Source organism: Rattus rattus, chromosome 5 (genome assembly GCF_011064425.1).
Source record: "Rattus rattus isolate New Zealand chromosome 5, Rrattus_CSIRO_v1, whole genome shotgun sequence".
Taxonomy (NCBI): domain Eukaryota; kingdom Metazoa; phylum Chordata; class Mammalia; order Rodentia; family Muridae; genus Rattus; species Rattus rattus.
The window spans coordinates 119,620,545-119,647,868 of NC_046158.1; the positions used below are offsets into that span (position 1 = coordinate 119,620,545).

Consider the following 27,324-nt stretch of genomic DNA (forward strand, 5'->3'; position numbering starts at 1 on the left):
AAAATAGCAAGAGTATGTTTATATCGTTTCATATACTTTGGAATGCTCTACTAATTCCAAGCCAAAATTCAACACATTATTTTTTTTCAAACTAAACGTAATCAATAACCCAAATAGCAATTGTTATCACCAGTCATTCTGATACAATATGATCTAAATATATACTGACTTTATTCAAACATATTATGAAATGATGGCTGGAAAATAGCCAGCATTTTCCCCCATAATTAAATTATGTGTTTCCATAAAAACAAAAGCGTTGTATACTGAGTGAGAACATTGACATTCATCATTTGCAATAGGTCTGAGTCTAAGCCATAGTGTTTCAGAGGATGACTTGTTGGCAATGTGTGACATGTGAAGTGCAAAGTGGACTTGTGTGTTCAGAACCAAGCTGTATAAAGGTTGTGCAATGTGTTATGTATGAGTGCTGGCAGAAACACTTCAGATTCGTTGCACCTTTGAGTCTGAATTAACCTTAGGGCACCATGCATTCAGAAGTGTTTTATTATTGTCAAACTTTTGCAGTGTTTACATTCAGTTATGGGACCTATAGTGTTTTAAATGTACTATTTTAAGAAGCTGTGTTTTTGATCAAATCCTGAAACCTTATTTATAGTTGTCTCATTCAAAAGAGATCTGGACGCCAAAGACTTTTTGTTAACTTGAGGCTGAAATTTAACTAACTTTAACTAACCTAACTTTCTGTCAGGTTATTCATATTCTGTATGAAGTAGTTTGAGTAAGGGAATGGTGGGAAAGTGGAGAGGGGAATGGGAGACAGAATCAGGTGTGGGGAGAGACAGGAGAGAGACCCAGAAGGCCAGGAGAATTGGTGGGGAGGGGGAAATGGGGGAGAATCTCTGGGAAGTCCTGGAGACAGGAGAGGCTCCCAAGAGGTAATGCAGGCGACCTTAGCCAAGAGATGCTTAACAGTGGGGACATGGAACCTGAAGAGGCCACCTCATGTAGCCAGGCAGAATCCCCAGGGGAGGGATAATGACACCAACTTACTCACAAAACTTCTGACTCAAAATCTGTCCTGTCTAAAAGAAATGCAGGGATGGAGCAGAGACTGAAGGAAAGGCCAACCAATAACTGGCTCAACTTGAAACCCATCAAATGGGCAAGCACAAGCCCCTGGCATTATTAATGATAATGTCTGTTATGCTTGCAGACAGAAGCCTAGTATAGCTTCCCTCTGAGAGGCTCTTTCCAAGCATCAGACTGAAACAGATGCAGATAACCAAAGCCAAATATTAGGTAGAGGTCGGTGACACTTTTGGAGGAGTTAGGATAAAGATGGAAGGCCTTGAAGTAGATGGGAACCTGACAGGAAAACCAACAGAGTCAAAATATGTACAGGCTGAAACAAGGCCCCCAGCACGAATGTAGCCGCCAGGCAGCTCAGTCTTCTTGTCTGCCTTGTCTGGTCTCAGTGGGAGGAGATGGGACTAATGTGGCAAAGGCTTGATATGCTAGGGTGGGAGGACCCAGAGCAGGCTCCACCTTCTCAGAGAAGAAGAAGGGGATGGGTGAAGAGACTGTGAGAAGGGGGCAGCATTTGGGATATATATATATATATATATATATATATATATATATATATATATATATATATGTGTGTGTGTGTGTGTGTGTGTGTGTGTGTGTGTGTGTGTGTGTGTGTGTGTGTGTGTGTGTGTGTGTCCCCATAGTGCCATATGTCTGAATACTTGTCCTCAGTTGGTAAAACTGTTTGGAAAGGATTAGGAGATGTAGCTTCATAGGAGGAGGTGCATCAGTGGAGGCTTCGAGGACCAAAAGACTCATCATTCTCAGTGCTCCCACTCTCGCCTCCTGATTGCAGGTTAAAATGTGAGTTCTTAGCCCTTCCTGCTGACCTGTCTTTGCTCTGCTATAATGGACTCTAATCATATGGAGCCTAAGCCCAAATGAATACTTTATTTTGTGTTTTCATAGTCATGATGTTTTGTTATGCAATAGAAAAGTAAGACACTTTATTTCCATTTTTATGAATATCCATGTATTTCCAAATGATAAATGTGTCTGGAAACATACTTTTCTGTTTTTTCCAGGATATTCTATGACATATAAGATATATGGGAATGTATCTCTTCTAGTTTTACATTTTACAGATTTCACATTTTATATTATTTGTGTGTAGATCTTGTAAATACATATTTTTTCTAAACTTACAAAAAAGAATTCAAACCTTGCCTTAGAGTATTCTAAAATATTTCATCAGAAGGAAAACTTTCAAACTCAATCTCTGAGGTCAACATTGTCCTGTTACCAAAGCAACACAGGAGCAGTACAAGGAATGAAAACTGCAGACCATCATCTCTGACGAAATTGATAGAAAAATACTCATCAAATTGCCAGTAAATTGAATTCAGTAGAGAATTAAACAGATTAGATATTGTGGAGAAATGGGGTCTTTTTTTTTTTGGCTTTGAGATCTTTTTTCCCCCCATCTTTATTAAATTGGGTATTTCTTATTTACATTTCAAATGTTATTCCCTTTCCCTGTTTCCAGGTCAACATCCCCTAACCCCTCCCCTCCCCTTCTGTCTGGGTGTTCCTCCCCATCCTCCCCTCATTACGCCCTCCCCACAACAATCCTGTTCACTGGGGGTTCAGTCTTGGCAGGACCAAGGGCTATTCATTGCTACCTATGCAGTTGGAGTCCAGGGTCAGTCCATGTATAATATTTGGGTAGTGGCTTAGTCCCTGGAAGCTCTGTTGGTTGGCATTGTTGTTCATATGGAGTCTCAAGCCGAAATGGGGTCATTCTTGGCATGCAAGAATAGCTTAATTTCTTTGAAAATTAATAAATGTAATATGTTACATTGAACAGTCAATGATGTCCAATATGCAGAGAAAGTATTTGGCAAAGTCAGTACTTTATGATAATAAAAAATTAAACAAATGAGGAATAAGAGGATTATCTCAACATGATAAAGAGCACACAACGCTGCTTATTTGACATAATACTCACTTGTGAAAGTGGGAGCTTTTCCTGTACAATCAAGAACAAGGCAAGAACATCCAATCTTACCACTTGTGTTTGGCATTACATTGACAGTGCCATCCAGAGATAGTAGACAGGAAAACCTCCTTCGAATTGGAAAAGTGGAGTTATGTTATCTATCCACAAATAACCTGTTTATTTTTATAGAAATTCTTAAAGATTTTTCACAAAACTTCTGTGTAGGATGATGTCATTACGCAGGTGAAGGCAGGTACAAGATAGAACGAGGCCTGTCATTGGATGAGAAGAAAGGATGGGCGAGAGAAAACTTTATTGAGGAGAAGGAAACTAATGCAAGAGAGAGGAGCAGTCAGGAGAACATGGAGGTGGAAGTTAAGATTCCTCTCTGCACATTTACTGGTTGTTAAGAATGTTCTTAAGGGATGGATGTGTACAGGACTCTGTATGTCTAGGTGGGCAATTATATCTTATCAATTGAATCAGTTATTGTGTTGTGTGCTCTTTCGTGTGGCAATTTAATTGAGTTCAAGAGAGTGTGTGATGACTGGACACACCGGACCGCCATGGAATTGGGATGTGTATGTCTGGCATGGTGGCAACCTGCCTTAGGAACTAGATGGGTAGAGAAATTGTCGCCAGGCTCAGAAGTAGCCATAGGCAGTGTGATATGGGATGGAGCAGAGCGGGTGAGAGGCTTTGCTGGCTGAGATGAAAATATCCAACAGATGCCACGTGACACTAGGGTGCCAGATCTAGTATGGGGTAAAGGAAGCCTTATTTTAATTTTACTGCAGCCCTTCTAGACATTCTAGACATTAAAAATACTCCAGAGTCCAGGTAGTCATGCAGGATCATATCTGTAATTCCAGTACACGGGAAGTAAAGACAGGAAGATCAGGAATTCAAGGTCAGCGTTGGCTACAACATTGAATTTGAAGTAAGTCTGAGACCCTGTTTCCCTAAACCAACCAACCAACGAACCAATTAACCCAATTCCTCCCCCCACACACACCAAAATAGATTCAGCAAACTTGCAGAATACAAAAAAATCAACACAAAAGACAGCTTGAATAAACCAAAAGGCAATTAAGAAAACAACTCATTGAAAGTATCATCAAAAGGAGCAGAGGGCTTAGAAAACCTAGGCAGGAGGCAAAGGTGCATACAATGGAGACCACAGAGCACTTCTGGAAGAAAGTAAAGAAGAAACAAATAAATGAAGATACAGTCTATGTTTATGGATGGAAGTTTTAATTTTGTTAACATACCATACTACCCAAACTGAGCTACAGATGCAATACTACCCTTGTAAAACTCCCAGTGGAACGTTTTTGCAGAAATAAAAAAAAAATCATCCTAGAATTCAAAGCTTAAGGAATTCTAAATAGTCAAAATGACTTTGAAAACTTAGAGGTTTCATGTTTTGTAATACCACAAGCTATAACAAATTACAGTAGGAAAAGTCTTGTCACACCTTCCTAACGTAAATGAAACCCTGGGCTTGAGTCCTCAGACTGCAGAAAATGTGTATACACTCACACACAGACATACACATACATGCACACACCCATGCATGAACGCATGCACACATACTCACAGAGGGCGGGCAAGAAATGAAAAATGCAAAGTAAAGGCCTAGTGATGTACTGACAACAGAGAGAGAAATATACAGTGTAGGAGAAGCCAGAAACAAACTCTCCCTCAAGTAGTCAAATGCATTCGACAAAGGAGGCAAGGCCGTTCTATGGGAGTGGATGTATGTTCCAACAACTGCTGAGAAGACCATCTCCACATGCAAAGTAGTAAAAGCAGATCGTCGTTTTCACCATAAATAAAACGCAAATCACCAAAGCACTAAATATAAGACCTATAACTATCAAAGGAAATCTTAAGGAAAAAGCTTCATCACATTAGATTAGTAAGACTTTCTTGGATATGATCCCAAATTTATAGTCAGCAGATATAAATAGAGATAAGTTGAACAATAGAAACATTAAAAACTGTTATGTATGGAACCAGGACACTGAAGAGAGAATGAGGAGGTGGAGTGGGGAAAAAATATTTCCAAGTCAGATAAAAAGTTAATGACTATAATATGTAAAGAACAACTACAAGAAAGAACAAAGGCAAAGGCATAGATCCTCACAAATAACCTGACTGAAAACTAAGTGAAAGACTTGAAAACACACTTTTTAAAAAGCAGAGTACCAGTGATGAACAAGCATGTGGAGATAATCTCAGCATTGTTGACACAAGTATGAACTTATAAAATTATGATAAGCAAGATAAACCAGCCACTAAATGAAAAGTATTGTGTGTTTCCAGTTACACGAAATACTTAGAGTATTTCCCTTCATAAAACAGCAAGTACAAGGTTGGTTGCCAGGACCTCCACAGGGAGGAAAATATGGGGAATTGTTCCTTAACTGATCGAGTTTCTGTTTTACAAGATAGAGTAGGTTCTGGAAATAGGTACACATCGAGTGAATGTAATTAGCAGTAGTAATTGTTCACTTAAGAATGGTGACTCTGTTGAATGCCATATGAAGTCTATACTACCATAATCTAAAATCAACCTGGAATATAGTTGTATAGTGGAATATGTTTTGGAAAGTGTCTTGTGTTCTCCTAGCAATTTGAAAGTAAGATCGGGAGGAAACCGTACACAAGACCAGTGAAGAGCAAATGGAAGGATGGATGGCTTTGAGGTCCTTGTGAGGTTGGAGCATTTGTTGAACAACTTCAAAGGATACCAGCAGTCATCAGAAACTGGAGTCCTAGACTCTGATCCCAGAGAAGGGAGAAGAAGAGTGTGACCAGTGGCAGCTAGGCTGAGGTAATGCAAGGGTGAACCTGGAGTTCATGAACACTGCCGTGTGCACGGATAAAGTAAAAGCCGAAAAGAGCGAGCAGGGCTGTTCTTCAGCCCTCACCTCCTCATGGTCCAATGACGTAGAGAATACAAAGGGCAGGAGATGTGTACCGCTCTTCCCTGGAGCAGAACAAGTGGATTGTGGGAACCAATGTTCTAGGCAGTGGTACTCAATTCGTAACCCATGAACCCTTGGGGGTCGAATGACCCTGTCACAGGGGCTGCCTAAGACCATTGGAAAACAAAGATACTTAGACTACAATTCCTAACAGTAGCAGACTTACAGCTGTGAAGTAGTGACAAAATCATTTTATGTTTGGGGGTCACACCAACATGAAGAACTCTGTTAGAGGGTCACAGATCATTAGGAAGGTTGAGAAGCACTGTTCAAGAGGGTACCAGGGGGAGATAGCCTGGTTCCAGTTAGAGATGAGGGGGAAAGTATTATCTGGAGAGGGATGAGTATGACGGAAGATGGATGGCTTGAAAGAGACCAAATGTCCAGAGGGTGAAGGCTCGCTGCATTTCATGACCAAGCCTTGGGAAGAGGGAAGCACATTTAGTTAAATGGGCACATGTTTATTGTATCTATCACATGCAAAGGCTGGACCAGGAAAAGCTGAAAAGGATACTGCATTATACACCAGAACTCAATGAGGTCTTGCAAAACATAAAATAACAGGTTGAACCCTTTGAAAATTCTGAATTAGAGCTACTGTGTGATACGTGATAGGCATTGTGTCTGATAAGTGATCACCAGGAAATCTTGTCCTAACAAAGACTTGTCTTTCTAATGGGCTAGACTGTTCTCATTTTTGGATTGTGGATACAAGAACCAATCACTCTACACAAAGACATTAAGAAGAGGAAAAATTACACGTGAAGGGACCTTATGAAGTTTAAAATGTTATATACCTAAGAGGACAGAGCTCCAAATATGAACTCTGAACAATCAATAAATCATGATACTGAAAATCCACCTTTTCGAAAGTGTAATTATTTATTGGACCTGCAATGTTAATCTCACAGTAAGAACATACTGGCTTAGGGAGGGGATTGCTCTGTCCTGAGGACAAGTCTGCTGCCTCCTCCCCTTTGGAGTTTTGTTGTCACAGCGGCCCATCAATCATTCACTTGAGTTGTTCTGTAGCAGGCCTTAGTGAACTCCTCATCCTAATGTCAAATACCCGAGGTGTTATCACCTCTGTGATCACACTTATTTTATTAGTGCTGTGGTTTTTGTATCTTGGAGACAAATTCTCACTGTTTAGCCCCAGCCAACTTACTATGCTGACCAGGTTGGTTTGGAAATTGTGGCAATGCTCCTCCCACTGCCTCCTGAGTGCTGGGATCATAGGCATCTGCTGTCATGCCTGTGTTGGTTATTTCTTAATACCGAAGGGAATAATAATACAGAGCTCCCGAGAGCACCTTTAAGCACCTTTAAGCTAGAGGTTCTCAAACTGTGAGTTTCGACCCCTTTCACAGATGTCCCTGAAGATCAGATATTTACATTGGAATTCATAGCAGTAGCAAAATTATTGTTGTGAAGTAGCAAAGAAAATTATTTTATGGTTGGGGATCACCATGATATGAGGAACTGTATTGAGGGGTCATAGCATTAGGAAGGTAGAGACGCACTGCTTTAAGAGAGAGAGAGAGAGAGAGAGAAAGAGAGAGAGAGAGAATGTTGGAGGATAGCAGAGCAATGACTGTTGTGGACCGTGGCTAAAGTCAAAAAAAAGTCAGAAACAAAGAAAAAATTACATTTTGTGTTGTGTTGTTATAATGTAAGTGGTCATTGTCATGAGAAGATCGCCCAGACCTTCCTGGTCTGCAGTGGAGGTACAAATGGTGAAAGGAAATATTCAGCCAAACCCGTTCATGTCATTGTCAAGGAGCCATGAAGCACTGCAGTAAGTTCGGGTGGCCAGGTCTTTGATCTTTGCTCTCTTCGTCTCTTAGGTCTAGGCTCCACCAGGCTACTTTAAGGAAGTTTTAGAAAATATAAACCAAAGACTTGGGAGAGATGCAGTGCACAGACAGACTGACTGACGCGCTCTTCCTTATCTTTGAAGCAAAAGCAGCACTTTCCTCACTTCGTGCTAAGAGCGCCTGGAAGACCTTTTCATTTCCTTTCTAGCCTGGGCTACACATGGAGAATGGGTTCCTAACCCACTAATACTTGGCACTGAGAGCACATTTATGGGTCCGAGTTGCATCTATTATCTTGAGCGGTAGCAGGATTCCCAAGGAGGATTCAAATGATGCTATCAGACAGAACTGCAGGTTACGCAATGCCGAGAACCCATGGAAAGGATGATGACTCTGAGGAAACTGATGTTCCTTCAATGTCTATGCCATCCAAGAACAGATGAAGACTTGGGTGAAACTTACTTCTACATTTGCTGATCGCAATTCCATGACTAATTATGGTATGCGGTAGTTATAGCAATGAGAGAGATGCTAAGTTTGGAGGGACTTAGGAAATGTTGCAGTGTAAAGAAATGTGCTTAATTTGCACAAACCCATGTCCACATTTTATCCCTTAAATATTTATTCACTAATTCAGTAAACAGTTATTAGTGGAGTGGTGGAAGTGGTGGTACATGCCTACAGTTCAAGCACCCAGGAGGCTGAGGTAGAAGGCTCCCAAGTTCCAGACCGGCCTTGGTTACATGGCAAGATTATATATCAGTAAAACAAGACAGAAATACTGAGTGTGTGTATGTGTCAAGTACTCTCTAGTGTCTGGGCCTAATTGTAGTGAGCAGTGATGACAAAAATCTCTACTCTTTTGGAGTTTATGACTGACAGCTAACAAATACTACATGCTACATAGTGGCAGACCTACGAAGAAAATCATAGCATGGAACGAAATAGGGAAATGTGTGATGTCCAGGCACAGTAGTGCAAGTCTGTAATCTACTTAAGAATTCTAGGTTAGACAGAGCTACATAGAAGATCTCATCTCAGTTCAGAAACCAGCAACAAAAAGGCAGAAACAGGGAGAAAAAGGAAAAGACAGAAAACACAGATTTGGAAGTTTAGGATGGGTGTTTTCTAATTTAGTTTCCAAGGGAAAGACCCTCTGAAAAGATGGTGTTTGAAGAACTACATCTTACTAGAGGTAAGGTGAGGGGCACAACGATGGCATTGTGATTAAGAAGGGGCTGAAATGACTGGAGCACTGGCCTAGTGGTTAAGAGTACTTAATGCCCTTGCAAAGGACCTGAGTTTGGTTCCCAGCAAACACCTGTGCCTCCAGCTCCTGGGAGGGTCTGACACCACCACCCTCCACTGGTACCTACATTTATATGAACACATGTACACTCAGAATGCACATCTATTCATAATTAAAGCTAATAAAAATACATTTTTTCTTATGAAAGAAATGATAGAAAGGTGCACGAATGCCCAAGGTTTATGAGAAGTGATACAGAGCCCAGAATGTTTGGAAGAGAGCTAGGGAGACAATAGTAAGTAGGTAACATAAGAAAAACAAAACAAAACGAAACCAACAACATCAATAAAAAACAAAACAAAACAAAACAAAAAAACATTGGTGCAAGGATCCTGAGTCTGAAACACCAGCCATTGCAAGGACTTTGGGTTTTGTTCACTGCATGAGATGGTGAGATACCTAATAGGATTCAAGTGAAGGCAAAACTGCCGATGACTTACATACCGTGCCACATGAGTAGTTGGGTTAAGAATAGAATGAAGAACTGAATCCCCTCCTTCTAAGGGGTCAGAGCACACTAGGAGGTTATGAAAGCATTGCTCTGCCCTGTCTGTTTTTATGCTGAGGGCTTCAGGTTAGCCAAGCCCAGGGAAGTCCCAGCCCAGTGAATAGTCTTCTCTGAAGAAAGGAGACTCTTTTCAAAGTAAAAGTGAAACATTAGCGAATGATCTGTTTGAGAAATTCTGAGTATACTGAATACACACACTGAATACACTGTTAACAGTGCCATAACGAACATTTTCTGATGAGAAAATACAATTTAGCGAAATGTTTACCTGTGTGGTGACATTCACTTCTTTTTGTTTCCTGTTATATCTTTCTGCTTCACTGTCTGTAATATATAAAGCAATTCTATAAAATTTGAAGGCATTGAAAACATTTACAAAACACAGTTTTTATTTAAAAACTTTCTCAGAAAGTTGGAACTTGCATCACAATACTTGAGAGTACTTTGTAGAGTTAACTAACTCGGTATTAAAATAAGCCCCTCAGTGATCATTTTTAAAGATATAACTTGACATCAGAGATAACTTCAAGCAAATAAATGGGAACTGAGATAAGATACAAGGGGTCTGCAAATAATCACCAGTTACTGTAGTAGAAAGAACTCTGAGATTTTGTTTGTTTTGATTTGTTTTAAGCCCAATATCATGCTGTTTGTAAGTTATAGATACAGAGGGGTAGGTAGCTGACTAGAGGCTGCCTTTGGGGCAGTGAAGGAGGAGAATAAAAAAAGAATTAAAAAAATGACTTACTGAAATGAGAAATAGAAGGAAAGCTTTGGAAATCCACAAAGGCAGAAAAAAAAAAAAACAGAAAAGAGCTAGAAAAAAACACACAAAACCAAACACATGACACATTTGAGCAAGATGAGCACAACTTCAGCTCCGAAGTTCCTTGTGAGGACCCAGAAGCCTGGGGGAAGTCTGATGGAAGCCGGGCTCCCGGGAGCATCATCTCCAGTGGATGGTGCAGATGATACAGGTTGCACTGGTGGAAAGAAAACTCCTTTTTTTGTCATGATGTTCCACTGGAGAGCTGCTGAGCATGGTCTTTCATTCTTTACCAATGTATTTGCATGTGTTAAATATGCATAATGGTAGGCTTCATTATGACACTTTCATGCACATATATAAAGTACATTCATATGCACACACATGTGCGTATTACATGCACACACATATATATGAGCACATTCACACTCTCAACCCTTTCTTGTCCCGCTCAACCCTTATCCTCTTCCCAAACAATTCCTCACTAATGCACCACTGTCCTGCCCTCTTCCTCTCTTATACTCTTCCCCCTCTCTCATCTCTCTTTCTTCCTCTCCTCCTACCCACTGCTCCTCCCTTCCCCTTCCTCCCTGTCTCTCTTCCTCTCCTTCTATCCACTGCTCTTCCCCTCCCTTTCCCCCTCCTTCTTCCCTCCCCTCCCTCTCTTCCTTTTTTTTTTAAATGATCCATTGAGTTTAATTAAGCTGTTTACAGGAGCATGATTGATTAAGGAGTTATTTACAAGAGCTTAGACGATGCTATGCTATTGAAGACAAAGCTCTTTCTTTAACTGTATTTATATCATCACGATCCCCCGACCCTGTTCTGTGACAGAATGTTGACGGACCCAGTTGTGTGCTAATCATCTCACTTTTGAAAGCTCAACTGTGAAGGCTATTTTTCAACTTAACTACATCTACAATTAACCTAAAAGCCCACACCCACCTGGGAGGGATTTAGTTTTAATTAAATCATTTGAAGTTGGGATGCCACTTCGAATCCAGTGATCTTCAATATATCCGAGGTGGGAAGATACACATTTAATGCAGATCTTTTGAGGTGGGAAGATACCCTTTAATCTGGACCACACCTTCTGCTGGCAGCCTATACAAAGGATGTGGAAGAAGCAGTTTCCTCTCTTTGCCTGCTTGCTCTCTAGGTCAAGTCTAGTCCTTTGATAGCACCACAGCCTACTTCTTTGGAATCCTGGTGTATAGTGAAACCCAGCTGAGATGGCCAGCTAATGGAATGGATAACTAGTGGATTCTTGGACCTTCTGTTGGTGGACGGCCATTGCTGGGCTAGCTGGACGGCAGGTTCTAACCCTTTTTTTAATAAATCCCAATAGTTTTATATATAAAACCATCAGTACTACAAGACCAGGTAATGCCCTGCGTCCCCTCAAGACAGAAACTATTGTTAAAAACTGAGATACCTTGAAGATGTGAGACCAGAGAATATTCAGGGGTGTCCACTACAGCTTCAGAGAGAGCAGGGTCCAGAAAAGACACCTTTAGCCCACAAGGAGGCAGACACCAATGGACTGAAGGGCGCAGGTAGCAAGAGGCTGACTCAGGATGGATAGCGCAGAGAATAGCCCTCCCCTTAGTGGTTGGGATTAGATCAGTTCAACTGGGAATAAATCAAGAGTTTGATAGCACTGAGTCTGAGGCCAGTGGGTGGAGCAAATTCTGGGTCCACTTGTCTGCTACTCACTAGTAGAGGTTCAGAGAAGTTACCTATAGCAACAATGTTTCAGCACATTAACGCTCAGGAGGCATTGGAAAGAACGAAGGTAGGCCCTCTGTGTCTATGCTCCACTGCCGAGGCTAAGTCCCACACTCAAAGCACTTGGAAGACAGTGTCCCAACACACTTGGCCTCTACTCAAACATTATCCACACCGCAGCAGTGTCGTCTGGAGAGTCTCGTGAGACCATTTTCCCAGCCCACAGAGTGCAAAGATCAGCATAGCCAGCAGAGGCCCCTGATAAGACAGCTCCAGGGGATGTCAGACTCTTGTGCACACTCAGCAAGAGAGGAACTGAGAGAGCAGAGCCGGCAGGTTGATTGACCCTCTCTGCTCTACCCAGGTAGCTGGGGAGCTTCAGTTGTTGAGGGCCGGGAAAGAAGGAGCCTCAACAACACCTCCTTGTTCCCCCACTTCCTTTCAGTTTTTTTTTCATGTGTTCCTTCCCCCCTTCACACATTTAGCAGGATTTTAAAACTGTTTTGTATTTAGTTTTATTTGTATTTGTTATTTAGCCTCATATATTTATCTAATTTGTTAAAGCATTTTTCATTTGGGGGAATTGTTTTCCTTCGTTTCTTTTTGGCTTTCTATATTTCCTCTTCCTGGCTACATTTAGTCCCAGGATGCTCAAAGTCGAATCATTAGAACCTCTACTCACTAAACCATCTCGCCAGCCCTAACATTTTTTCCACTTTGTACATTCATTGTACACAGCACTGTTAGGAGCATGTTCATACACGTGCATATTATACATTGAGTGTCTCCCTTCTCTACAGCCCTGCCTTCCTCTTCTCCCTCACTCCTCTCTCCTCACCCCTGCCCTTTGATCCCGTTATTCCCTTAGACAGTATGCTTCTACTTACCTGTCCTGCATACACGGACACATGATTTTGTGTGCTTAAGTCTAGGAACCACAGGTTAAAGAAAACAATAAACAGAACATAGATATGTTATATGTTATGTTATACATCTAAACTGAACATAACAGCAATAAACAAGGATGTGTAAACATCTCAAAGGTAGAATATAGACTTATTTGGTTCTAAGCTTAGATGGGGTATAGCTGGGTCACATAGTAGTTCTATTTTTTTACTGTTTTAAGACTCCATTCCCATTGACTTCTATAATGTCTACACCAGTTTACTGTGAATAAGGACTTCAATTACTCCCCATATTTTTGCCAGCATTTGGTGTTATTCTGACCGAGGTGAGGTGGGATCTCAAGGTAGCTTAACTTATTTATTTTTCTGTAAGCTAAGGATGATAATTAAGAATACAGAGCGCTCTCTCTCTCTCTCTCTCTCTCTCTCTCTCTCTCTCTCTCTCTGTTTGTGTCTCTTTCATATGGTCATTAGCCATTTGTAATTTATCTTTTGAGAATTGTCTGAACATTTTATTAGCCTTTTTATTGATTAATTGTCCTTAGATTTTTTGTGCTCTTTGTATAGTCTGGATATTAATTCTCTGTCAGAGGTATAGGTAACAATAATTTCCCCATTCTGAAGGCTGTGTCTTCGCTTGCTTTATTTCCCGTGGAGCTTTTATTTTATGAGTCCCTGTTACCTATTGTTGGCCTTCTTTGAGTGTCTAGAGTTTATTCAGAAAACCTTTCCTGACAATGGCCACACCACCTGATCATGCCTGGTCTTGGAAGCTAAGTGGTTAGACTTGGTTTGTGCTTAGGTGGAACATAGTCCTATCCCTATGACTTGAGTGTTTTCTCTGTTATGTTCATAGAATTTCAGGTCTTACATTAAGGTCTTTCAGCCATCTGCAGTAGACTTTGATAGAGGTGAGATATAAAGAGAATGGTTATTTCCTATTTGGTAAACTTTGGTTATAAGTTTGTTATACATAACCTTTGTTATGTTGATATGTTTCTTCTATTCCTAGTTTCTTCAGAACTTTATCATGAGGAGACATTGGATTTTGTCAAAGACTTTTTCAGCATCTATTAATGTGATCACATAAGATATATTACATACACTGATTTTCATGTATTGATCCATTCTTGCGGCTATAGGATGAAGTCAAGGTGATGCTGATGAGTGAATCTTTTGGCCTGTGCTTAAATTGTTTGCAAGTATTTCGCTGAGAACTTTTGCATCTATGTTCTTTAGGGAGATATATTTATGTATTTTTGTGTATCTTATTTGGTTTTTGTATCAGGGCGATATTAACTGTAGAAAGTTCAATTTTTATAAAGATTTATTATTATCAGAAAATATAATACATTATTTAGATTTTCTTATATTTCTTAAGCCTTAGTTTGTGCCCTAAAATAGGAACCATTTTAGAGAAATTTTCTTCTATAGATTTTTCTTAGGTCCACTTAATTGTTGAAGCAAATTAATTCAAAAATTTTCTTTTTTTATTTTTTGTTAACAAGATCTATTTGTCAACAAGAACCAGGCATTTGTTGTTGTTGGTTTGTTTGTTTGGTTTTATTGAGACAGGGTTTCTCTGTGTAGTCCTGGCTGGCCTTGAACTCAAAGATCTGCTTGCCTCTGACTCCTGAGTGCTGGGATTAAAGTAGACCACCATAGCCATGTGAGAATCAGGTACTTAAATCATCTGTTGTTGTTGTTGTTGTTGTGCTGAGACAAATCCTTTTTAACAGGGTGGGGTGGTACCCAATGGGGGACCCTCTTCTCTGAGGGAAAGGATTGAGGGCAATATGGAGAGTGATTAGTAAGGGTGGGACTGGAAAGAGAGGAGGGAAGGGCTGTGATCAGGACATAAAGTGATAAAAAAGAAAAGAGTTGTCTTGGTCATGGTGTCTCTTCATAGCAGTGGAAAACCACACTAAGACAGTCGTGTTGCTTCATGAATTAAGTGAACAAGATTTGGTGAGTATATATTTAGATTGTAATATCCTTTTTAACAGATTGTCCTTTCATCAGTAGGAAGTAATTTTATTTTTTCTGAATAATTTTGTTTGAAGTCTACTTTTTCAGTTATTAGAACAACAACACCTGTTTGTTTTCTAGTTCCATTTAATTAGAATGCTTTTTTTTCTATCCTTCATTCTAAGGTTTCATCTGTCTTTGATGATGTAGGGCATTTCTTAGAGGCAGCATGTTTTTATATCCAGTATGCTAATCTGTTCCTTTTGACTAGGGAACTGAGGTTATATTTAGATTTATTATTTAGATTTATTATTTAGTTTTTATTATTTAGAATTGGTTATACTTATATATAAGTATATATTATATGCTTATAAGATATTAGTACATTATATGTACTTACATATGTACATAATTTAGAATTATTATTGAAAGATGTACATTAATGCCTGTCATTATAATTTTATAGTGGTTGGTAATTACCGATTCTTAATTTTATTAACTACTGTTCTTGCACAGTTTATTTTTTTTCCTGTAGCGTTTTGGATATATTTATCTTTCTGGTCAATCCAAATTTTTTTTTTGCAAGAATCTTTTGTAAAGCTGGCTTGGCCATGATTTCCTTTAGCCTGCTTTTTCATGGGAAGTGTTCCTTTCTCCTTTAATTGTGTCAGATAGTTTTTCTGGGTATAGCAGTCAAGGCTGGCACATCATTCTAATCCCTTTAGGTATTTAAAGTTTCTGCTGAGAAGGCTGTTGTTGTAATGGCCTTGCTCTTGTATATGATATTTCTCTCAGCTTTCAACATACATTTTTTTTTCTGCTCATTGTATTTACTGTTTTAACTATAATATGATATGGCAAGTTTATTTGATTGCAGAGTTCTCAGGTTGGTTCAGCATATACAAGCTGATAAGTATAATTCCACATAAATAGACATAAGGACAGAAATTAAATGATCATTACAACTGATGAAGAAAAGACTCATCAAAGAGTTCAACATCCACTCATAATAAAGAAACGATGAAGAGCTAGAACATGTCTCAACACAATAAAGCTATGGGTAACAAACCTATAGTCAACGAGATACTAAATCGAGAGCATTTTAGAGACAATCTGGAACGAAACAAAGGTGTTCATTCTTTCCACTCTTGTTCAGCATAGCACTTGAGTCACAGCAAGGGCAGTGATTCTGACACTGGGCATCTGAATAGACACACAGACACACAGATGCACAGACACACAGACACACAGACACACAGTGAAATAGGGGACCTAAAAACAAACTCCACAGTTAGAGTCACCTAATTCTTGCCAAACGTATAAAAACATAATCAGAGGTAGTGTGATGGTGAGTTTCATGTCAACTTGACACAAGCTGGAGTTGTTGGAGAGGAAGGAGCCTCTACTGAGAACAAAACGCTTCCCTGAGACTGGGCTCTAGGCAGACCTGTCGGGTATTTTGTTAGAGATTAAGGAGAGAGGGCCTAGCCCACTGTGGGTGTGGCCACCCCTGAGCCCATAGTCCTGGGTTTTATAACAAGGCAGGCTAAGCAAGCCACAGGGAGCAAGCTGAACTTCCCTGTGGCCTCTGCCTCAGCTCCTGCCTCCAGGTTCTTGCCCTGTTGGGTTCCTGTCCTGACTTTCTTTGATGATGAGCAATGCTGTGAAAGTGTAAGCCAGATAAACTGTCCCCTCCCCAAATTCCTTCGGTCCTGCTGTTTCTTCACAGCACTAGAAACCCTAAGATGAGCTTCATTGATAAATGGTTCAGGAAAACCTGGATTCCCATATGTAAATGAATGAAATTCGACCCATATTTTATCTTGCACAAAAGAATTCAAAATGGGTCAAATACCTTACAATGAGACCTAAAACTTTAGAAAGGACTTCTGGAACAAGAATCTAACAGGAAATACCACAAGAATTTTGATCTACTAAAGTTCCAGAATGGTTAAGTTAATTTAAAAAAAAAGAAGAAGGAAAAAAAGAAAAAGAAAAGAGAAGAGAAAAATATTTAATATAAGCATTAGACAGGATATATAAAGAATTTCAGAAATTAGGTTAATAATTCAGATCATAAGTGTTAATGATCTGAATAAACAATTCTCAAAATAAAAAAAATACTAATAGCCAATAAATACTTGAAAATGTGTTCAATATACTTAACCAGAGATCCTTCATTTAATGAACATTTCTTTGACATTCTATCTCACGCAGCCACAATGGCTATCATCAAGAAAATAAACAAGAACTGCTGGCAAGGGAGTAGGGAAAGCAGAATCCATATTGACTGCTGATGGCATTGCAGACTGGGAGACTCAGTATAGAGATTCTTAACACAAACAAAACAAACTGATCATAGAATTCTCTTTGTGTGTGTGTGTGTGTGTGTGTGTGTGTGTGTGTGTGTGTGTGTGTGTGGTCTCCTGAGTCCACAGGAGCATCCCTCAGGGACAGGGGTGTGTGTGTGTATGTGCATGTGAAACTAGAATGAAACTAGAATGAGGAACAAGAGAGGGAAAGAAGAAGCCAAAGAAATAAGCAGTAAGAGACCAGAAGGGACTAACTAGGGGATGAGAGGAAGGCACTAGGAACATTAAAAGGGGCAAGCTTTGTAGAAAACAATAGAAATAGATGTACAGCAAAATTAACTCATTTGACAAAATTCTAATATCTACCATTGCAAGTTCTCCAAAAAGCAAAAAAACTATTTGTCTACTTGATAATAAAAATGTAGGAGCATTAAAAAGGGGGCAAGAGGGCAATATGAGTTTATTTAATCATTATTAAATATTTACAATCCATTTACAATTATTTCTGAGTTGGATTTTAATTAAGATGTATTTATGTAAATAAATGGTATCTAGCATTAAAATATAGAAACACACACATATATATAATATATATATATATATATATATATAATTTTTTTGGAAGACTGTGTCTTGCTATTTAGTCCCAGTTCCCTTATTTATTTTTTTACTAGTGCTACAATGCCATGTTTATGGGGCTACACTAGCTTTTAAGTTTTAAATAGTTTTGTATTATGGGCCTTGGGCTTGAACTTGGGGCCCTCCCTGTACATGCTTGTTAAGCAGTCTACCAATCGGCCACAGCTCCAGTCTTAAATTTTATATTCTTGTAGGCTCATCTGTATGTCAGAGAGGTACTAAAGTGATGTAATTAAACAGCATGAGATACTCTGAGAAATGCAAGCTAGTATTGATTACACTAGGATTTTAAACTTGAGAAAATAATTTTCAATGAATTCTCAAATCAATTTTTGACAAATTTATGAATAGGACATAAATCATATATAGTATGTCATAAAGTTAGAAAAACAAATCTTTGGAAACCAGACACAATATAATAAGTCTAATCTGTCAGCTTTGGTACACTGTTAGGAATGAAAAAGCCCAATTGCTTTAATGTGATACACTATAAAACCGATCCTACATATCTGAGCTTGTTGGCTCAGGCATGGGACCTGTGTACTTGGGAGGCTGAAGTGGAAGACTGCAAGTTTTAAAGCCACTTGGGAAAATTCATGAGAACTTGTCTCATTTCATATGGAAAAACAAAAAACCAAGGATAGTGAAAACAATTCTTAACAATAAAAGAACTTCTAGGAGAATCACCATCTCTGACCTCAGGCTCTACTACAGAGCAATAGTGATTAAAAAACAAAAAAGACAAGCAAAAGCTGTATGGCATTGGTACAGAGATAGATAGCTTGATCAATGGAATAGAGTTGAAGACCCAGAAATAAAACCACACTCTTACAGACACTTGATCTTTGACAAAGAAGCTAAAAATATACAATGAATAAAAGAAAGCATCTTCAATAAGTGGTGCTGGTCTAACTTGCAGTCAGTATGTGAAAAAATTAAAATAGATTCATAGTTCTCACCTTCCACAAAGCTCAAGTTCAAGTGGATCAAGGACCTCAACATAAAACCAGATACACTGAATCTAATAGAAGAGAAAGTGGGAAAGAGCCTCAAACTCATTGGCACAGGGGGAAATGTCCTAAACAGAATTAGAGCTCAGGCTCTAAGACCAAGAATTGATAAATGGGACCTCATGAAACTGGAAAGCTTCTGTAAGGCAAAAGACATAGTCAATAAGACAAATTGGCAAGCAACAGACTGGGAAAAATCTTCACTACCCCCACATCTGATAGAGGGCTAATATCCAAAATATATAAAGAACTCAAGAAGCTAAACTCCAGAAAAATCAAACAACCCAATCAAAAAATGGGGTATAGAACTAAACAGAGAAGTCACAACAGAAGAATCTCAAATGGCACTTAAAGAAGTGTTCAAAGTTCTTAGTGATTAGGGAAATGCAAATCAAAATGACCCTGAGATTCCACCTTACACCAGTCATAATGGCTTACATCAGGTGACAGCACATATTTTTGAGGATGTGGAGAAAGAGGAACTCTCCTCCATTGCTGGTAGGATTGCAAACTGGTACAACCACCCTGGAAATCAATCTGGAGGTTCCTCAGAAAATTGGAAATATATCTACCTGAAGATCCAGCTATACCACACTTGGGCATATAACCCAAAAAATGTCCCACCAGGACACAGAGGCACATGTTTCACTATGTTCATAGTGCCCTTGTTTCTGATAGTCAGAAGCTGGAAACAACCCAGATGTCCCACAATTGAAGAATAGATACAGAAAATGTGTTTTATTTACACAATGGAATACTATTCATCTATTAAGAATGAGAACATCGTGAGTTTTGCAGGCAAATGGATGAACTAGAAAATATCCTGAGTGAGGTAGTTTGGACTCACCAATAAGTAAATATTAGCCAAGGGGGTAGGGGAGTACAGAATACTCAAGATAGGTGGGAGAGGGGCGGGAGAGGGGAAAAGGGGAACATGGTCAAGTATTAGGGGGGATGGGGATGAGGCAGGGAAGGACAGGAGAGAAGCCCTGAGGGCCAGCAGAATGAAAGGACATATGCAACCTTGGGGTGGGGTGGGCGGTGGGGGGACCGTCTAGAATACCAGAGACCTGGAACGTAAGAGACTCTCGGGACTCAAAGGGAGGACCTTAGATGAGATGCCCAACACTGGAGAGAGGGGACTTGTAGAGTCCACCTCCAGCAGAAAGACAGGGCATCAAGTGGAGGAATGTGGTTGCCATTCCACAGCCAAAAACTGGCCCAGAATTGATCCTGTATGAAAGAACTGCCGGGACAAAAATGGAGAAGAGCCTGAGGGAAAGGGGGTCCAGTGACAGCCCAACTTGGGATCCAACTCAAGGGGAGGATCCAAGGCCTGACACTATTACTGATGCTGTGTTGTGCTTATAGACAGGAGCCTAGCACGGCTGTCCTCTGACAGGCCCAACAAGCAGCTGCCTGAGACAAATGCAGATATTTACACCCAACCAATAGACTGAAGTCAGGAACCCCTGAGATTGAACTAGGGAAAGGCTGGAAGAAGCTGAGGAGGAGGGTGACCCCATAGGAAGACCAGCAGTCTCAACTTACCTGGACCCCTGAGATCTCTCAGACACTGAGCCACCACCCAGGTAGCATACACAAGCTGGTATGAGGCTCCTGACACATATAGAGCAGAGGACTGCCTGGTCTGGCCTCAGTCAGAGAAGATGCACCTAATCCTAGACAGACTTGAGGCCTCAGGGAGTGGGGATGCCTGGTAGGGTGGTGTGGGGGACATCCTCTTGGAGACAGGGGAGGAAGAATGGGATGAGGAACTATTGAAAGGCAGACCAGAGGGGGATAACGACTGGACTGTAAAAAATGATTAAAGATAATTAAAAAAGATTTAAAGAAAAAGCAAAAAAGGGTGAGACTGTAGGTCAGTGGCAGAACATTCACCCTAGGTCAGTCTCCAGTACTCAAAACACAGATGAAAACAAAACCAAAAACAAAATCCCATGCTGTGTGAAGTAAAACACAAACACACACACACACACACACACACACACACACACACACACACACACACACACACACATACATGTGATACACTCACATTCTAGACACATAAGAATTTGACTTAGGACAGATACAGGTGGTCAAGTTTTTATATTTACAGAAGTCTCCAGATTCTACTTTAAAAGCAGGCCATTAATTTTCTTTTATTATCTCTAGGCTTGCATGATGGGTCTAATGTGTTTTACTTTTTGTCATTGATGAACTTTACCTGCTTTTCCCCAATAAGGCAAAATCTATTAAAATTAGCTAATTATTTTTGACTGACATAGTTATGTGTTTATGAGGTAAGATGTTGTTTTGATTCTGGTGGCAAACTCTCGATCACGTATTCTGTTTATTTTGTGAGACAGACTGTAGGCACTAGCCACCAGTTTGTTGATATTTAACCCCTTGTCAAATCACTGAAGTAACCGGCAGATTCCAAAATGAAATTTAACCTTTGCACGATGACAGATGCATTAACAAACATACTGTCTTAAAGACAGTGTATTTGAGTTGCTCCTTAGACTCTTAGGAAGGAAGATAAATAACTAAAATAAAAATATTATGAATAAAAATTTCTCTATCGAAAGTTTGTGGTTAATGGAGGCTAAGAACACTGTGCAAGTCAAGATGGCGTCATTGTCCCCCATTCTGCCATTCAATCTAGCAAGTCCTCATTTTTTTGCCATTTTCATTAGTTTTCTATGATAATCAAATGGCATATATTTTGCACAGTATTTTATATTTGGAGCATGACAAAATTCAGCTTTATGATACCTAAACTAATTCTTTAAGGAATTTGAGATGGGAGCTAGAGAGACAACACTGGCTGCTTTTGCAGAGGACCTGGGTTCGGTTCCCTGCACCCACGTGGTGGCTCACAAGCATCTGTTGCTACAGCTCCTGGGGACCTGATGCCCTCTTTTGATCTTCATAGTTACTGAGCCTGCATCTGATGCACATACACACATGCAGACAAAATACTCATACACGTAAAATAAACCTACCTTTCTAATATGGAAAAGAAAAAGGAATACATGTAAATTAATAGTTTAAAAAGCCTATGGGAAATACAGCTTTGTTAGAGACCTCATAATTTTAGGCATTAATGTTTTGCTTATTACAAGTCATCTCTCAATGACTGCTTTTTTTCCTTCAAATTACTTAGTCTAATTATATTTGTGTATTAGAAATGATACACTGTGACTTGATATTATAGTAACGGTAAAAGCCTAGTAATTTTTAAACTCCGTTATTACAGCTAGAGAAAAAAATGTTAGGAGAAGACATGTGATTTGCTAGATTCCCATTGTCATTTTCTTCAAAGTACATGGGATATAATTAGACCTGGTATGACAGAATGTAGAGCTGCAGAACACAAAGTACAAGTGTCATGTGTGCTGGGGACAGAGGACAAAATTATGGATATTAAATGGCATAAAGTTTATATTATACACTGGGCCACAACATCAAACTGTCAGTGGCAAGAGTAACATGAAAATTACAGGGCTAAAGCCAGTTATCAAGGGAAGGCTAAGTGAAGCTCAGAGAATTAGTGGAGTGGGAGGAGATTGTAGCTCAAGGGATTAACTCTTCAGTAACTTAAGAGAAGGGAAGCCATCAGACATTATCTGAAGAACACTCGAAATTTACTAAAATACGATTCCATTTTCCTCTCAAGCTTTTAGATTCTCACCTAAGAAAATGTAATCTTGATTGGCTATCAGGAAAAATATTCTTTTTTTTTCTTTTCTCTTTTTCAGAGCTGGGGACTGAACCTAGGGCCTGAAAATATTCTTTTGAAAGGCGGATTGGTTGATTTGTACCAAGTAAGAAGTCCTGGCGATTGCTAGATGCTGGTAGCAACTGTGTCACCATTTGTTTATTTTTGCATGAATGATGACACTCCCACCAACTCCAACACTTTGAGAGGAACACAGTCTGCCCAGGGCAGGAAGAAAATACTTAAAGTAATATGGGGCTTTAATTTTAAAATTCTGTTTTAAAGATCTATTTTGTATAACACATAATACAGTAGGTCAGCAACCTACCATGATATCTGTAAGTGCCTTCAAAAGTTTGGTGTAAAGTTAGCCTTGAAAGGGAACTAAACATCATTCACCTCTAGAATAAAATATCTAACTACAAATTATTATATGCTGATTCTTTGCATATTTTATCTCTAAATATGGGTAGTAATCTAGTAAAGGGGTGAACAGGCAATATTTGTGTTCATGTGTTACTATAATGCTAAGTGGAATAACCAACTTGTCCAAGGCCAATGCCAGAATGAGATTCCCATTCAGGTTTGACTCCAGATATTTCCTTCTTTCTATGCTGCTGTGGTTTCAAGCTATCAAGGGATCCACATCAGATTGCCTTGAACTGGGAAGATGTTGTAAAGCAGCCTTCCCTTTACAGGGAGGCCTACAGCCATAGAACCGAATCAAGACTTGACAGGGAAGATTTAAAAGTGTACCCAGTCATTGAGCTAACACCTCTCTTTTGTTTCATTTTCTTCCTTCTGACTTCCATGGATTTTTTTCTTGCCTACATTAGTCTTAGATCCTAGGGCAACAATTACAATAAGTAAATACCTTAAGACAAAAGACTGAAACAATCCCTCCAGGAGACCATGGCACCAACATAGTTAGTTGCCCAAGTTAGGATCTCTAGATAAGAGACCTTGCCTTTGACTTAGTTGCCCAAGTAGACCCCTAGATAATAGCCAGACCCAGGGTTAACCAGAGCCCTCCAACCCTAGGCTACTTCAATGGAAACCCGCAATCCTTGCCTTTGAAGACTTCAACTCCGTTTCTGAGATGTGTTGCTGAGCCTGAGTTGGATGGAGTGGAGAGCTGAAGAATGTTTAACACCAGACATGCGGATGCAGAATTTGGAGGTTGCCCTATGGGTTTCGGTCTTGCTTTGGTCCAGCATTTCCTCACTATGCTCCCTTTCCTCCTTTTTGGCATAGTAATGTCGATTCTGTGCCACCGTAGCAATAAGTGATCTGCTTTTTTAATTTTTATTTTCCTGGGGTTACAGTTAAGAGACTGCCCAGCGTCTCAGAAGAGACTTTGGACTGTTAAACAGTTTTGAGCTTGAGAAAGAATATGTAGATTTTGGAATTGGACTAAAGGCATTTTGCATTATAGTATGGCCATAGGCCCATGGGGTGGGGTGGGGGTGGTGGTTGTGTGCAGGGAATGGAATGTGGTAGTTTAAATGAGAAAGGCCACAATTGGTCCATATATTTTCATGCTTTGTTCTCAGTTGGTGAACTGTTTTGGGGGTCTTAGGAGGTTTGACCTTGTTGGAGGAAGGCTCTCACTGAGGGTGGAGCTTTGAGGTTTCAAAAACTCATGTGTGTGCCTCTCTCTGCCTGCTGCCTGCAGATTAGAATGTAAAGCTCTCAATTACTGATCTAGTATCACGCCTGTCTTCGTTCCACCATGATGATTCTGAATTAACCGTCTAAAACTGTAAGTAAGCCCCCATTAAACTCTTTACTTTATAAGAAAAGGAAAAGGAACAGAAAAAGAAAAAGAAAAACACAAGTTATAGGAGAATCCAGAAAGGGGTCCAGGCTGATGGAGATGAGACAAGCTAAACAAAGACAGTCTGAAAATCTGGGACTAAATCCTGAGAGCAAATCGGGATGAAAAGAAGTGTATAGAGATATCCAGGAAAATCCACGTTACCGGACATGGTTTGATGACTGGTGAGTTTTGCTCAGCAGGAAGACAAGTGAGCAGGAGCTGCGTGAGAGTCCAGAAGACCCCTCCTTCCCCCCAAAGGGGTGTTTGCTTTGTGGGTATTCGGCTTTCTGAGGAGAGTGGAATGTAAATCAGACTCTTCTCATTTTGTGTCTGCGTTCATATGATAGCCGCCTCACAGATCTAGTCATGATTGATCTAATTTTATTCTAATTTACACATACCCTCAGAATAATTTTCCCTCTACAGACACACATCCTCTTAAAAACCCATTAAGTCCTTGTGGCATAAAAATGAAATTGCTCGGTTGACCTCCAGTTTCCTTCATAATCGAGTTTAACCCCAAATTCATAGCTCCCTTTAAATCCAAGTGCTCCCGGCTTCGTTAGTTACTGGTTATACCTTTGAAAGTTCCCTTCCTCCATTTATATAATCTCCACAAATTTTGTTGAAACTGGACTAAAATTATTGAAAAATTCACCCCCCAATTGTATGCATTTGATTTGTGAACCACTTAACTTTAGAAATCTCCAAGAACGATGCTTAGAAAGGGCTCTTCATAACTCCTTAGGTATCTGTATAAACACGAGTAAGCGTTAAAAGCCCTTTGAGCCTCATTGTCATCAGCTTGGAGCACCTGCCTTTCCTTTAAAATTGTATGCCCACTCCTTACAGAACACCCACGGAGTAGCATGGAGGCAGAATCATACTGTGGAAGTGTTTGCCCAAGGCAAGTACTGAATTCAAGGCAGCCAAACAATAAATAACAATTCTTTTCTTTCCCAATGACCAATCTTAAAGAAATCCTGCGCTGAAGGTCACACCCAAGGCCTTGTGCCAACTAGGCACCTGTTCTACCACCGAGGTACGCAAGCCCAGTCTCCAGAATACCTCTCTCGTACCCGTGCATCTGCATCCGCACAGATCACATTGCTTTCCACTGACTTCCAATGAAGAAGCTTTATTTTCCCTTTTTCTTTTTCTTTTTGTTTTTTTATTAGATATATTTCTTTATTTACATTTCAAATGTTATTCCCTTTCCAGGTTTCCATAAGGCCCCCATCCCCTCCCCCTCTCCCATACCGCTGTTTCCCCCCATCCACCCCACTTACCGTCCCCCACCCTGCCATTCCGCTACACTGGGGGTCCAACCTTGGCAGGAACAAGGGCTTCCCCTTCTACTGGTGCCCCAACAAGGCTATTCTCTGCTACATATGCAGTTGGAGTCCTGGGTCAGTCCATGTTCAGTCTTTTGATAGTGGTTTAGTCCTGGAAGCTCTGGTTAGTTGGCATTGATGTTCTTATGGGGTTGTAAGCCCCTTCAGCTCTTTCAATCCTTCCTCTAATTCCTCCACAGGGGGCCCTGTTCTCAGTACAGTGGTTTGCTGCTAGCATTAACCTCTGTATTGGACATGCTCTGGATGTTGTCTCTCAGGAGAGATCTATATCCGGTCCCTGTCAGCATGCACTTTTTAGCTTCATCAATCATATCTAGTTTTGGTGGGTGTATATATATGGGCCACATGTGGGGCAGGCTCTGAATGGCCGTTCCTTTAGTCGCTGCTCTAAACTTTGCCTCCATATCCTCTACTTTCTAAGCAGGAGAAGCAGCCACAGCCCAAGCAAGATTTTACCTTCTCCTCAGCTTTTAACGCTCTGATAACTCTGCTTCCACCTTTCCCTTCAAGCCTCTTGCCTCAGTAACTTACGTTGTTACCAGAATTCTGGTTACAGTCCCTTGGCTCCCTTCCCGTGTCTTGGACAGGTCTAGCAGAATTTCACAAGACTCTGTCTTCTTTCTTACAGGAGGATACTGTCATCTTCCTGTCCAGCTCAGGAGTGAGATTCTTAATATCTTATTCTCCGACTCTGCTGCTCACGTGGCCAGTACCTTCTCTCTTCCCCAGGTCTCTTGAAGGGTTAAATGATGCTTACTTTCAGCCTTCACCCATGATTACATTCTCTTGTTACTCATCACAACCCACACTAACGCCTGTCTCTACACCATGGATGCTCCTCATTTGAGGGGCAGCTCTTTCGGTCCTCTCTCTACAGGAGTGATTTACAATAATGATATGCACATAACTAGATCAGACTTTGAAGTAATGGAGGACTATGAAAACAGAGATTAAGGAAATTGAAACTTGTAATAAAAGGACGGTGATAATGAAAATGCCCATACCATATTAACTTTGCTGAAGGATAAATGCATTTAATGTAGTAACTATATAGACTTGATAAGGGACTACTGATGGAGTTATATGAATTAGTATGGTAATTTGCTGGATGTTTCAAAAATAGTCTATAATTTAGTGTTGATATCTGAGAAAGAAAGGTGTTTTTTTTTTTTTAACTTTTTCTCCTCCACTGCTTTCTTTAAGAAAAAATCATGACAAAACTTCCATAAAATAAAGTTACTGGGAGGATAAGCTAGCAGTGAGTGGATAGTGCTTTTATTTATTTTGATTCATATTTTAATTGGATAGAAAAGGCTAAATAATTCCTTCAGTACTGCTGAAGATTTTCCTTCCAGAAGACTCATTGTATATGCTAGTAAAAAGTGTTAACAACAGACCTGCAAAAATACTTGAATAATATTCAATGCGCCCTTCATAATCCTTAACATATAGGAAGTGCTTAGTGAATGTTGGTTT

At 39.9% G+C, this 27,324-nt stretch overlaps 1 protein-coding gene across 1 annotated transcript in view; it reads right to left on the minus strand.

Annotated features, from left to right (window-relative positions):
• Sel1l2 (SEL1L2 adaptor subunit of ERAD E3 ligase) overlaps positions 1-27,324 on the minus strand; it is a 122,443-nt gene that overhangs the window by 81,495 nt on the left and 13,624 nt on the right. Inside the window, exon 2 of the mRNA XM_032902362.1 lies at positions 9,888-9,943. Coding sequence (XP_032758253.1) covers positions 9,888-9,943 — 56 coding nt within the window. The remainder of the gene's footprint in view (positions 1-9,887; positions 9,944-27,324) is intronic.